Genomic DNA, 13,008 nt, shown 5'->3' with positions numbered 1-13,008 from the left:
ACGGCCACCTCGGCCAACGCGGAAGCTAGCACACATACAGTTGAGTCTATGCTCCCCTCAAATGTGCGTTCTTCTATACTGCCCTCCCTGACGATGTCGCAGATACACCCCCTACGTCCCCACTCCGAGCCGACAGTGGAACCGTCGATAGCTCCCGACGCAGTCTTCACCGATTCCAACATCACCATCGGCCTGTATATCGTTGACGTGGAAGAGGCGCTAACGTCCAACGAAGCGGCGTCCCAGTCTCTCTTCCAACCTCAATCGATCAGCGCAAAGCCTGGCGACAGCGTTCTCTTTCGCTTCCACGGCCCGTACGCCCTCTACAATTCCGACCTTTACAGCCCGTGCCATGCACCCCGCCTCAGTCAAAATACTGTCTCAAATGCCGGTGTTTCGTCCTACCAGTTCGTTGTGCACTCGGCGGAGCCGGTCTAGTTCTCCGCCGGTCTACTCGACAAACCCGATCTATGCAATAACCAGACTGTTTTCGCCGTGAACCCAGGGGATGGCATGGAGCGATTCCTCGAGAATGCTACTTAGCGGATTTCCTTTTTGGAAGAAGATAGTCTACATGTATCTACAGTTTATCCCTCCCTTGGCAGTGTCTGGCCGTACCCTACAATAGGAGCTAGTATGGTTACAAGATAATTCACTCTTGGTAGCCTGTATCCCCACAGTCCATAACATAAAGCAGGCTATCTAAGGGGACTCTCAATTCTGTACTGAGGCTGCTACAAGGCATATTACAAGGGAATGGACTGCAGCATTCGGAGGATCACAATAACCTACACTAAAATCGCGCAACTGTAGACACAAGGAAAGCCCAGTCAATCACTGTAATGGTTTGCAGGACCCTGAACATTTCTCATGCCCTTGGCGATATAGTCGCCAGCGCCAACCTTGCCGGTTACTTTACAACAAGTTCTTCCCATGCACATGGCCACATAACCAGCTCAGAGCCCCAATGTCAAGGTTAATGTGGTCTGCATGGGGCATCCACGGGTCGCGAAATCATCATCCGGCTCAAGATACACCGAATCGCAATCGAAGTTCCCGGCGGGACATGTTATGGTGCGGCAGGTAGGATCGTCCGCCGTCACGCGTATTCCTTGCTTGACAAATTCTGAGCCAACGTCCATATCAATATAGGAGACATCCCAGTAAACGGTCGGGATCGAAAGAGTATATTCGAATTGCAGGATACTCGCTTGGCTGTCTTCCGTTGCCAGCTTGATGGAAATTCCGCCGTTCTCTCGGGCCTTCCAGGACTCGAAATACCGCCCCTCGTAGGCTGGGAGGACTGTTGGCTGGCCAGATGTGTCACCCACTGACCACAGATAAACGCCATTGCGCAAGTGATTGAAGATATGTACTCCGCCCAGGGGGCCATCTGAACTGCTGGCCCACGGCAAGGCTGAGCTGGTCGGCTGCTGCGGCCAAGACATCGTAGAGATGCTTGATCATCTGCGGATGCCCACAATAAGCAGTCATTGAAATGCACCGGTTAAAGGCTGGTTAAGTATTTACGTGTTCTTGAACCGATCCGTGGATCCATTGCAGTCCGCCATCACATACACAGCAAAGGGCCTGATTGTTGGTGCTTCCTAAGAGGATATCCTAATCATGTATGAAGCGCTTATATATATAGGGTATCTTTATTTTCCCGCTGCCGGTGTTCAGCTAGGGGTGTCTGTAAACCATTGTTTGACCCTTAGTGCCTTGCACTCACCGTGTGCATATCGGGCTATACATAACAAGCCGCAGCTTCTTGAGTACTGTGGTATACAGCGACCATACTACAGGCTCCCTCTTCTGCCATTTACAAAACCTCTTTGGCATGTATTCATTTCTTACCTTGCTCAGTTTCTGGGTTGATATGAGGTTACAACAACTGCCCTGTCTTTAATCCCGATTCGACTCCCCACACAAGAATATTTCGGCTAAACCTGACATATGTGCAGGCCAACATGGGTCGCATCCCCAAACGAGCCTAAGGCGTGCGATGTTCGAGCCGGGTCACAGTGATATTTGGCGATCGTTGACAGGCTTCGCAAATACCGCTGTCATGGGCGGTTCCGCACAGGATGGACCCGCCGATCGTGGGGTGCATGCACATAGCTTGCTTGGCGTGGTCTTCCATAGACCGATGGTCGGCTTTCACCTGAAGCAGCAGGAAGTGATACATCGCAAAGAGAAGAGCCGCCACCGTGGCATAGGCCCCGGACACTGACACCGTCACGATCGCTATAACCGACCAGGTCCCGCCGCGGGCCGTGTACACATTTAAGATCGTGTTTAGCAGCCCGGTGACCGAGTGGATTAGGACAGGCCTGAATTGGTCAGCTGGACTGTAGGGCAGACAGAAGAGGGGAGTGTCATACAGAAAGATCTTCTCCGTCGGCCAAATATAGTTGGCCCTCCGCCCCCACCACAGGGCACCGCATCCAGCCGTCCCGAGAGCACAGAAGATGATCGCAACACTCAGAAGCGGAATATGCTGCACGGCGCGGTAGACCACGCCCCCGGCTGCGTTTTGAAGCAGCGATGACTCCCGCAGTGTGGTAAAGGTGCCGGGGAAAACAAGGAATCCCGCCAGGACCAGCCACGTGCAGATCGATGCGGCCAGGTTATAGGCGAGGGGAGTCTGCTCCATCTCCAGTAATGTGTCAATATACTGGCTTTGGACGGCAGGATTCAATTTCGCCGTGTGGTGGGGCTTTGAGAGCCTCTCCTTCCACTGTGGCCATAATCTCCTCCAGAGGTCTGGCAAGGTCATCGGCCGTCCCATGACCAGGAGTCCTATTCTTACCGGGTGCAAATCCAACCTGAGTGCCGCATTCACCGACAGCGCGCCTGTCATGGTTTTATACAAGGGCCGATGGGGCGGATCTAATACAACTGTGGGGTGCACCGTAGGGTCGGCGTCGACCTGGCCTATATGTCTTCCAGCAACCCCTACAACCTGAAGTACAGTGCTAAAAGCCCACAGTAAAGAGCGATATGGACATATATTACGGTAAGTGTGCCCAGAATTGGTTGTGTGGTAGACACGGCAGAACGTCGGCCCTGTTGCAAATCCGCACTCCTAGCCCGGCATAATATAGGAAACAAGACCTTGACGAATATAGGTAGACCTTGGCTATCATACAACAACTTTCCTATATCCCACAATGCTGCCACCATGTAGGTATCCACATCGGTTTCGCGGATTACCCGGGAGTCACCCTGCAGGGCGAATCGACGTTATAAGCGACCTGCAATCGGTCGATTAAGCGTAAGCGACGTCCTTGTCCGCGCTCTTGGTCGTAGTCCCGCGACATTTTCCAAGTCGGTCGGTGAGCGGCTCTCATCTTTCTTTCCGTTAGCTAGAGTGTACGGTACAGTCCCCGTCTTTCAAGGCATACCACTTGGTTGTCCAATGCGTCAAATAACTGGCGGTCCGAGGATGACTTAAACACATGGTTGCGGCCGCCGGCGCACACAACAATCCAAACATCCACGCCAAACAGGCTCAGTTCGTAACATTTTTGGAAAATGGTCTGCCGGCGCCGACGCACGTTGCGCGAGCCGGAGAGAGGGTTTGCCATGGTGGCTAAAGGGGAGGAGAAATGGGCACGGCAGGGCAGTGTGGCCGCGGCATGATGTGCGACTCGCGATACTCAAATACCACCGTGATGGTGCAGATCAACCCATCTATTCTTCATAACTTAGATGGTCGGCGCTAATGCACATCCATTGGGGCAGGCTCTTCGAAGGTTGGAGTATTACCTGTGATACGCTAGTCTATTTCGGGAAATCGTTTTTTCTCCACATTAAAAGGTTCCATATCATCTGCACTTGGGGATGTCGCTGTTCAGGGGCACAGTTCTCCATATGCGTCTGTAGTTCAGTGGACCATAGCCTTAGATCGATACGTCTCAGCCACTGATTGAGCTAGTCAGGCGCCAGGCTTGGGAAAGACAATGCACGGTATACCTGGCAATAAGGCGTCACTGCAGGCCCATGGGTGGCTAAGCGCCACAAGACGGAAATCCGATAACCTATGATATATATCTTCCAGCTTCACAAATCCCGTGGAGCCATAGCCAAAGCTTCAACCTCTTTCGATAGGAATCCTTCGTGCGAGAAATTTCTAGCCTTTAATCTATATCTAAAGTCCTACAGTAGGTACCTCTGTATACTGGATTTCTTTTTAGTCCTAATCTCATTTCACTGACAGCTGGAGGTGCCAGGTCTACTACACGCCTCTGTTCTCCATATCTAATACGTCATTCAACAGCTACTCCATGCAGCATGCCAACCTCAGCACGACCGATAGTCATTCCATACAGAACCCAGAGACACCGTACCACGGATGATCAGCTGTACGGACATATCTCGAATACTGTGGTCCCCTCCACGCTCGCCGCTGCCCTATCGCATCGGCCATGGACAGCATGGGATGCTGCCCTGGTTCGTATGCGAAGCTGCGGGAAAGTTTGGAACGAAATCAGGCAGAGTATGCATCCGAGGTACGCTGCGGGCTGTTTTGTGCGTTGCGCGTATCTAGAGAACTATATGGAGGACCGTCGGTCAACATTTAGTGATAACAAATCGGCTGCCGACGCATGCAACGAGACGCAGGTTGAACTACTGCAGTAAGGCAGGCATTCTCTCCTGAGCACAGGACGGGTGAGACTCTTCTATAATACCGCACATACCGCACATACCGCTGCTATAGCCTAGACCGCCTGTGGGGAGGTCACATATGTCATGGATTTTGACGTGAATGTGTGCAGTGAGAAGATTACGTGGGTGCCCCTGAGAAGAATATACATAGGGTATTCCATATGTACAGTACACATTCAGCTACACTTATGGAACATCATTACTGGAGGGTTTACCTTGCTAGAAACATGTATGAGCTGGATCTACAGAACGAAGCGGCCGAGGCGCTACCTCAATATACTTTCATATAAACTTCTGGATTGGCTGCCCTTGCACGGGCGATGCAATCGACATAGAACAGGTTATGTTGCCTATTTAACAATGTAATTAGCGCTCTTTTGAAATGCAACATGGCGGTAGCTTCCTTGGCTTGCCCGCATTGAAGCATTCGTTATAAGGCAAGCAATCCGTCATAATAGTTCGAGGCTTTGATTGTATCCTTGTTGACTTGAAGTTTGCCATGCGGCCAGTACGAAGCGTCCCGTGGTTTCAATTAATCTCAGAGGACGGGGTGCCTGCACTGCTTTACGACGCATCGCGCCCTTCTCAATTGGCACCTGTAGTTGGTCAACCCCAGTATACGTATCCTGCATTAACATGCTTCTTGGGCGGAGCGCGCAAGGATCGAGCCCTTCGTCAACTTTTCCCAGATAACCCCAGGCGGAAGGTCGCGGGGTTCAACTTGCAGGTTGACCACCGGACCCAGTTATCCAGCCGCCCCATTCTCTTCGCAGAGGGTGATCCTCATGCGACCCCACAGCCCCTTGGCTCAGAGCCTCTTGGATCGGCCGAGCACGTCCCACTCCCCTAGGGACAGTCCCCCGACCCCCACACGCTGGATCTGTTGCTGGCCCGGTTTCTGCTGCCGTTTGCGCATGTGACCTGTGTTTTCGCTGACGATGTTGGTGGACTGAAGGGCGTGCACACCCTGTTACAGAGCTGGTCGCTCGTGGGGCGCGATGCCACGTATCCATTGTTGCGTCCCCGGATCATCGTCGTCGTCGAGACGGACGAGCCGAGCACGGAGACCCTGTTAGAGGATCCCGCCATCACGCCCACGTTGTTTCTACCATGCGGCGGCCCGGAGCTGTTCGCCAGCGTCTATGTGCTGAGTGTTCCACGCGGTCATACATTGTCCGACGAGGCTCGCTTCCGAACCTTGAAAGAGGAGGTTCTCAAAGCGGTTAACTGGGCGGATCGCGATCGTCTAGAGACTCAGACCCAGTTTTCGAGTGTGCACTTGCCCGGTCTCCTGCATAAAGCAGTAACGCATATGGCGCAAAACCCATGCAGCCCCTTCAATTTAATCGCCGCGTTAAGACCGGACCAGCGGCCGGGCGAGTGGACCTCTCATATAATCCACTACTTGTGTCAATCGAAGACACTGATGTCTGCCGAAACCCAAGACCGGACGATTGCCTCGAGCTTGTTGTTCGAGGCCTTCCCACCGAATACACACGGTAGGTGGAATACGGAAATGCGGAGGGCCTAGCAGCTTTCCAAGGAGTTAATGCTAATGTATCCGTTCAGCTTTCCATCCCCATGATATGTTCCGGGACCGGTACCGGAGTCCGTGTCTTCAGGCCCTGCAACAGGTTTTCGACCCAATCACCGCCGGTGCCCGGTCTTGTTCGATCGAATCTTTCTTCGTGAGCAGCTATACACTTGCGGCGGGCCGGAACATTCCGCTACACCACGTCTACGCGGAGCACGTGGCCCAATGCCAGTCCGTCTTTGAAGCCCTTTATAGTAATCATACCTGCTTGGGCTGCCTCCTCAGCAGTCCCCAGCATCCCTTGCCATGCGGTCATGCGCTGTGTGATGCCTGTGTCCGGCGATACGGTCGGCCAAAACCACGGGCGGAGTCGGTATACTACTTCGAGGCATGTCCGCTGTGCCAGCGGGCCGGGCTGAGTTCCATCGCCATTCTTCCTCTAACGGCCGCGGTGCGCGCGCTGACAGTCGACGGCGGGGGCGTCCGAATTGTCGTCGCGTTGCAGATATTGCTCGACTTGCAGGATCATCTGGGGCCGCAATGTCCGTTGGCCGCTCTAATCGACGTGGCCTGGGGGACCAGTGCCGGTAGGTGATGTTTAGATTATGTCACACAATATTCTGATGCCAGACAGGCGCGCTCGTGGTCCTGGACGTTTTCGTTCTGCGACGATTCTTTCGGCAGTGCAGCGATGCTGTCCAGCAGCTCCTCCGACGTTTCTTCCGCGAACAGCAGAGTGCATCGTTGCCAGTCAAATGGCGCCGGACGCTGCGGTGTCTTACGGGCCGAGGCCTGTACGACAGCCGCCGACTCGATGCCTTGTTCCGCGATCACTACGGGAGTAGCCTGCGCCTCTAGGATCCTCGAGCGACAGGGACGAAACTCGGCATTACCACCACCAGTTCGGAAAAAGGACCGACGATTCTAACTAACTATAAGCCGGTGGGTCAGCGGCCCGAGAATATCGGTAAGCTATGGCTTTGAGAAACCCTACCTTCACTGATCCTCTGTCGACCCTATAGAACCAGCATTTGAGACATGGCCTCAGACTATCTGACAGTACGATAGGATACCACCATTTGTCGGGCGTGGTTTCGAATGAAGAGCCTTTGGTATGGATGTGGTGCGTGCCATGCCTCCTACCCTTTTTGCGCCGCTCGCTGACCGTCCCTGGAGTGCGCGTGCATCATCCGCCGCGCCGATGTGAGTGCCGAAGGGTGACCCCCCCTCCACCCGCACCACTGACGCATCGTAGGTTCTTTCGACCCATTCGCCTGCCTTCCCTCGGGTACTGTTGGGACGGTGGCTTGATGCACAACTGTCCCGCCGCCTTGTGTGTCCAAGAGCTGAAGCATATGTGGCCGTGGTCACCGCCGCTGGGAGTCTTGCTCTCAGTAGGAACAGGCGAGGGTAGCAAAGACGCGGGCCGGTCCGCCCAGAGGCCTGCCCCGCGTCTCGTTCCACGCCATCATTTCTTCTGGCCGCTGCATGATACGCTCATGACGGAGACAGACGGAGCTCTGTCCTGGCTGCGATTTGCCTCGCAGGGGAGTCGTGCCCATGGTGATGCCTTATGTCGCCTAGACAGTTCCTTGTCGGGCCCGGCGCCCCCGTTGGACGCTGTCGACCAGATAGACGACCTCGTCCAGCAAGCCCGAGCACAGCGTCTCGGCGAAACTGGACGCCGAAGTATATTACGGCTTCTGGCGCAGAGTCTGTTCTTCGAATTGGCCTCGGCACCTGAGGGGGATGCCCGCAGTGGCTCGTTTCACTGTGTCGGTGCGATCCGTTATCGCATTTCCGGAGAAGTGTTCGTCGCGGCGTTTAGACGAGTCTCCCAGGCCCGAAACCAGTACGTTCTTAATGGCCGCTACCTTGGCATCGATATGGATGAAAGCTCCATCTGTCGAGAGTGTGGGCGCCACTGTCTACCGATCAACTTTAAAGTGCAGCGGTTGCAAGAGGTGGTGCAGTTGTCCGTGCGACTGGACAACGGAGACCGATATCCGGTAGGTGGCTTCCCCAATCCTATGCTCTGGTTTATGGAACGGCAAGGATTCACCCCCACCTTCGGCCTCGCCGGGAATGGAATAGCTTTGCGAGACGAATGCCAGGTCTGTGAACGGCGGATTAGGACGCGCCGAGGCCTTCGAGTGATGAAGCTGAGAGCTCGGCAGAAAGTCCGGACTGCCTACGCCGTCTGCGCTGCGGAGCACAGCGCCCAGATTGGACACAGTTAAAAGGTGACGTAGCTGGCAGAATGGTTTTCTCTTACAGAAGAATTTCAAATGATATTGATGTTCGGCGCTATTTGTACTATGTCGCATCTGGAAAGAACACTCCATTTGTAGCCAACATTCATCAGCCAAGAGGCATACCCCACTATATTTAAGGCCAATATTGTTATTTAACTGAGTTTGTCCCTTTACCGACAGACGTGCTTTCCCTTGTACTCAAGCAGTCCGTCAGTTGGTCGCGTCGAATATGACTATACGGCTGCGGGCGTGAGCCCCAGCGACTACGGGCCGATCGATCGAGGCTTAGATAGAACTGCAAGATTGATGCTAAAAACTCAGGTTGGCGTTCGTACTAAGCGCCTGTAAGCCATCGATCCATTGCGCGATAGATGAATACCCCGTAGGTGCATCTATGGGCGTAATGCAGGACTCATGACGAAATTATTTGTCTTGCAGCAGACGGGACTACATATCAAACCAGGCGACACTCGGTATGCATGCCTCAGACCAAAGGCCATCTCAGCCATGTGGAAGAGATGCAGAAAAAGATTTGCACTTGGTGGTCTTTGAAATCATGAGTGGCGCACTGATACTGTCGAAAGTACCGCAGATTATTTAGCATCACATATTCTAGGTACATTGACTTTTCGACTGATAAAAAGGGCTGACCGCTCCTTGCGACGACTCGTAGCTGCCTGTTCAAAAAATCTACTGCATCTATCATATAACCGCACACAATGCTCGCTGATAAATTCCGTAGCCGCTTTCAAGTATGGCGCGAGCACAAAGGCCGTCGTAGATCTGCGAGTGGATATACGAGTGATGATTCTGAGATCTGGGGCGATTGGACGAGACCAGACCGGCCGACGTCGGTGGAGGTTCGAGTGGCACGGCAAGGTGGCCAGAGTTCTGCCGTTGATTTGATGCCTTGTCGTCTACAATGGGCCAAAAAGCAGACTATCAACGAGCCAACCGAACGGGATACCCTCACGCGTATGGCATATGAGGCATCCTATCTTCGCGCCGAAAATGCCTACTACCGCAAAGTCCGACGCGCTGCCATCCTGTTTTAAGCCGAAGTGGAAGCCGCTCTGCTGACCTATGATTCGGTGCAACAGCTGCGGAGCTGTCTGGAACAATTTCAGAGATTCAGTGGCAATGAGAAACGGAACTCGCTGCGGTGGAGGTCAAGCATGCTGGGGTTATTGATGCCGCGCAGCACGATGCTCCGCACTGCAATTGATGATTGCCAGGTGGGTATAGAGCAGGTTGACGCTCATTACCGGAACCTCCAAAAAGCAGAACGGAGCTTTGGCTCTGCCTTACGGAGGATCGATCAAGAATATGCAAACTTTTTCTCTGTCCAACTGGATAAAGAAACGCCATGCTTTTAAATTAGTGTAGAGGTCGACGGTTGCCGCACTTGAATTGTCCAACATCGGATAGCAAAGGACCCCAAAACTTGTCTCTACTGTTTCATCGAGTGATAATATCCAATCTCCCCTTACAATTCATCAGATATCCATGAGATATAGGGAAATCCTGCCATATGTAGCCTCATTTACCCTCCAATATAAAGCATCCAACGTAAAAGGGAACCAAGCTACTATCTACGGGCCAAGAGCAATTCCTGAATTTAATTGTATCATCTGCATACGTCACAAGGACGCTTGGGCGGCATTTCCTTTATATTTTGGATTTTACAGTACATCTCAGAAGTGCAATACTGTACAGCTTTAGTCAACAATATGTACACTCCGAATGCATGAATTCTTTCAAGACTCTAGTTGCGTGGCAGGTGGCCGTAGCCGATCTCTGGCACAGCCTCAAGCTCATTCTCGGATGGCCATACTGTCTTCTTCCCTTGCAGTCTCTTGGCTGTATCTGCCTTTTCTCCTGCATGAGTTGCGCGTACAAATCCAAGGTTGTCCTTTCCATGAACATAGCCATGACTTGCGACATGAGTCCCACGGAGGAGCTGATCCTCGTCTTTGTAGCAAAGGGTAACATGTGGACCCAAAGGGTCCTTTTAGTGTACTCCATTGATGCTAGTTGTATCATGAATCTCGGATCTACAAATCATCGAGGATCATCATTTAGCACCCGGTAGAACCTGAGGAAACAAGAACGCCCGTGCGAGAGACGCTAGTCGAATGCGGACTGAGTACATACCTAATAAGCACCGCCTTTGGATAGAGCTTTCTGTCTCTTGCTGTCTGATACGCCAAAGCCACAAGCTGACGCAGTCGATCCTGGTCTTTGGGGACCATGCCCTTGTAAAAGTAATATTTCACCATGTTGACCGTAGACATGTCTGCTTGGATGAGATCGCCAATGGGGGTTTTCAAGAGAGGGATGATTGTTATCTGAACTTTTTGTAGGAATAAGAAATAAACTGTAGGTTGGAGATCGGTTCTTCATTTTGGATCGCGCCTCCTTTATAGCCTGCTGTCAAATAGTCAGCTTTTCTCCTAAAACACGCAATCCCAAGGGCGCGTAAATCTATCGAGTAAAGATCCAGACAACTTAGAAATGATCCGATAGATAAAACTAAGTCCCCGCAGTAGAATGAGCGTCATGCACATCACATGGTCTAAGTCGGTTCCTGGCGGCTACTGTTGACAAGGAATGTGCCTGTGCGTCCAATCCCGGACCGATACCTGCCGCTTGAGTATGTTGAATGCTTGGTCGTCAACCAATGCATAAGCGCTGTGTCCCGGGCCGGACTTTCTCACACACCGCTCCATCCAATCATCGTCCACGTCTTTTCCCAAGTTGGTTGGGGCGCCTTGCGTAACTTGTTACTCATCGAACCCCTTCACCCAACCCAGCACCGGATATATTTCCATGTCTTTACCGTACTTCTTCTGTCCGGCGTCGCCGCATGATAGATCATGACCAGGTGGTTGTCTTTAACCAGACTATCGTTGCGCCCGCACGGTTTACATAACAAACTTAGTTTTCCTGTCCCCCGCAAGCTGCGAACGCCATTTCTGCGCAACCAACGCCGCCTCGCGTGGACAACCACCCCATCCAGCTCAATGGCGACCAAGGACGAGTCCAGCGCTCCCTGCTTATATGAACCCCTGGAAGGTGTCGAACGACTTGAGAACTATCGACCAGGGGGCTATCATCCCGTCCAAATTGGAGACCACTTTCATGGTCGGTATCGCGTGGTTCATAAGCTGGGATATGGCACCTATTCGACGACGTGGCTAGCCCGTGATGGACAATCCAATAAATATGTTGCAGTAAAAATTTCTACCGCAGACTCAAACCCAAAGGAAGCGGACATCGTATCGTCCCTCACCTGCCGACATCGCTCCGCAGACAACGATCTAGCCAAGGCAATGGTTCCTTCAATTCTGGATAGGTTCACTGTCCACGGTCCCAATGGTGAGCATGCTTGCTATGTCACGGCACCTGCGAGGGCTAGCCTATCTGCGCTGAAAGACGGGTCATGGGTCCGTTTATTCCAGCTTGACGTGGCCCGAGCATTGGCCGCCCAGCTGGTTCTTGCTGTGGATTATGTACATTCGCAGGGGATTGTCCACGGGGACCTTCATCTGGGAAACATTCTTCTCAAAGTCCCGCCTAGCTTTGATCAGCTGTCACCCGAACAATTATATGAAGAATATGGGGCACCGGAACTCGAGCCAGTTATTCATCTGGATGGTAATCCACTTCCTCCTGGCGTCCCATCCTACGGCGTTGCGCCCATATGGCTAGGAGAAGCAAGTGAGAAAATTACGCTTGCAGAAGCCAGAATCTTGCTTTCTGACTTTGGCGAAGCTTTTTCGTACCCGAAAGAGCTGAAATACACTTCTCGCACCCCACTCGTCATCCGTCCTCCCGAGGCTTGGTTTGAATCTGAAAGCCCTTTATCTTTTCAATCCGATATATGGAGCCTCGCATGTACTATATGGTCTATCTTCGCTCAGCGGTCTTTGTTTGAAGGATTCCTCGCTACCGAGGACGACATGACCTGCGAGCATGTCGATGCCCTGGGTATCTTGCCGCCCGAATGGTGGAAGAGATGGGAGGCGCGTCGACATAAGTTCACTGAGGATGGGAAGCCAATCAATCGGAACCCCTACCGATCCTGGGAGGATCGGTTTGAGGACAGCGTACAGCAACCCAGACGAGATAGCGGGATGCCACCTTTTGACGCAGACGAGAGGGATGCTATTTTTGACATGCTACGGCCGATGCTCTCATTCAGACCAGAAAATCGTCCTACGACTAAGCAAGTTCTCAAGTCAGAGTGGATGGTAAGATGGGCACTGCCTGAATATGGTAAGAGCCTAGACCTCGTATGAGTTAGGACGCCCGAGCTGGCTCTATGCAGAAATATACTGTACTTTGGTCGTACACCTGCCACCTTATATTCTCCTAGCCCCGCCCCGGAGCCTAGCCTGCAGTCTGATCAACTGGGATTTCTCCCATTTAGTCTGTGGGAAGAGTGTCGACTACGATGAACAACCACCTAAATACATCTGCTACACAGGACTTCAGAACTGAATTTCATGTTGTATATACAACGGGTTGTTTTCGAACCCTAAATGC

General features: G+C 52.5%; 8 protein-coding genes across 8 annotated transcripts in view; 5 read left to right on the top strand and 3 right to left on the bottom strand.

The window, feature by feature from the left end:
* Positions 1-438, top strand: part of ATEG_09920 (uncharacterized protein) — a gene marked incomplete at both ends in the record, with an annotated part of 974 nt that extends 536 nt beyond the window's left edge. The window contains one exon of the mRNA XM_001218541.1: positions 103-438. Within this exon, the coding sequence (XP_001218542.1) occupies positions 103-438 (336 nt within the window). The remainder of the gene's footprint in view (positions 1-102) is intronic.
* A 518-nt stretch (positions 439-956) lies between these two features.
* Positions 957-1,448, bottom strand: ATEG_09919 (uncharacterized protein; the record flags this gene model as incomplete). Its single annotated transcript, XM_001218540.1, has 1 exon — positions 957-1,448. The coding sequence occupies one exon, from the start codon at positions 1,446-1,448 to the stop codon at positions 957-959; it is 492 nt and encodes a 163-aa protein (XP_001218541.1).
* Positions 1,449-1,993: 545 nt separating this feature from the next.
* ATEG_09918 (uncharacterized protein) lies at positions 1,994-2,863 on the bottom strand (the record flags this gene model as incomplete). Its single annotated transcript, XM_001218539.1, has 2 exons — positions 1,994-2,333; positions 2,385-2,863. The coding sequence occupies 2 exons, from the start codon at positions 2,861-2,863 to the stop codon at positions 1,994-1,996; spliced, it is 819 nt and encodes a 272-aa protein (XP_001218540.1).
* A 1,433-nt stretch (positions 2,864-4,296) lies between these two features.
* On the top strand, positions 4,297-4,644 carry ATEG_09917 (uncharacterized protein; the record flags this gene model as incomplete). The annotated part of the gene is made up of 1 exon (XM_001218538.1): positions 4,297-4,644. The coding sequence occupies one exon, from the start codon at positions 4,297-4,299 to the stop codon at positions 4,642-4,644; it is 348 nt and encodes a 115-aa protein (XP_001218539.1).
* A 2,693-nt stretch (positions 4,645-7,337) lies between these two features.
* ATEG_09916 (uncharacterized protein) lies at positions 7,338-8,445 on the top strand (the record flags this gene model as incomplete). Its single annotated transcript, XM_001218537.1, has 2 exons — positions 7,338-7,408; positions 7,461-8,445. 2 exons carry the CDS (start codon positions 7,338-7,340, stop codon positions 8,443-8,445), a joined length of 1,056 nt encoding a protein of 351 aa, XP_001218538.1.
* Positions 8,446-9,179: 734 nt separating this feature from the next.
* ATEG_09915 (uncharacterized protein) lies at positions 9,180-9,515 on the top strand (the record flags this gene model as incomplete). Its single annotated transcript, XM_001218536.1, has 1 exon — positions 9,180-9,515. One exon carries the CDS (start codon positions 9,180-9,182, stop codon positions 9,513-9,515), a length of 336 nt encoding a protein of 111 aa, XP_001218537.1.
* A 710-nt stretch (positions 9,516-10,225) lies between these two features.
* Positions 10,226-10,739, bottom strand: ATEG_09914 (uncharacterized protein; the record flags this gene model as incomplete). Its single annotated transcript, XM_001218535.1, has 2 exons — positions 10,226-10,468; positions 10,611-10,739. The coding sequence occupies 2 exons, from the start codon at positions 10,737-10,739 to the stop codon at positions 10,226-10,228; spliced, it is 372 nt and encodes a 123-aa protein (XP_001218536.1).
* A 744-nt stretch (positions 10,740-11,483) lies between these two features.
* On the top strand, positions 11,484-12,963 carry ATEG_09913 (uncharacterized protein; the record flags this gene model as incomplete). The annotated part of the gene is made up of 2 exons (XM_001218534.1): positions 11,484-12,713; positions 12,751-12,963. The coding sequence occupies 2 exons, from the start codon at positions 11,484-11,486 to the stop codon at positions 12,961-12,963; spliced, it is 1,443 nt and encodes a 480-aa protein (XP_001218535.1).
* Positions 12,964-13,008: the final 45 nt, after the last annotated feature.

This window comes from Aspergillus terreus, genomic scaffold (genome assembly GCF_000149615.1).
Source record: "Aspergillus terreus NIH2624 scaffold_15 genomic scaffold, whole genome shotgun sequence".
NCBI classification, from domain to species: Eukaryota; Fungi; Ascomycota; class Eurotiomycetes; order Eurotiales; family Aspergillaceae; genus Aspergillus; species Aspergillus terreus.
This window is presented reverse-complemented; position numbering and strand designations above follow the sequence as displayed.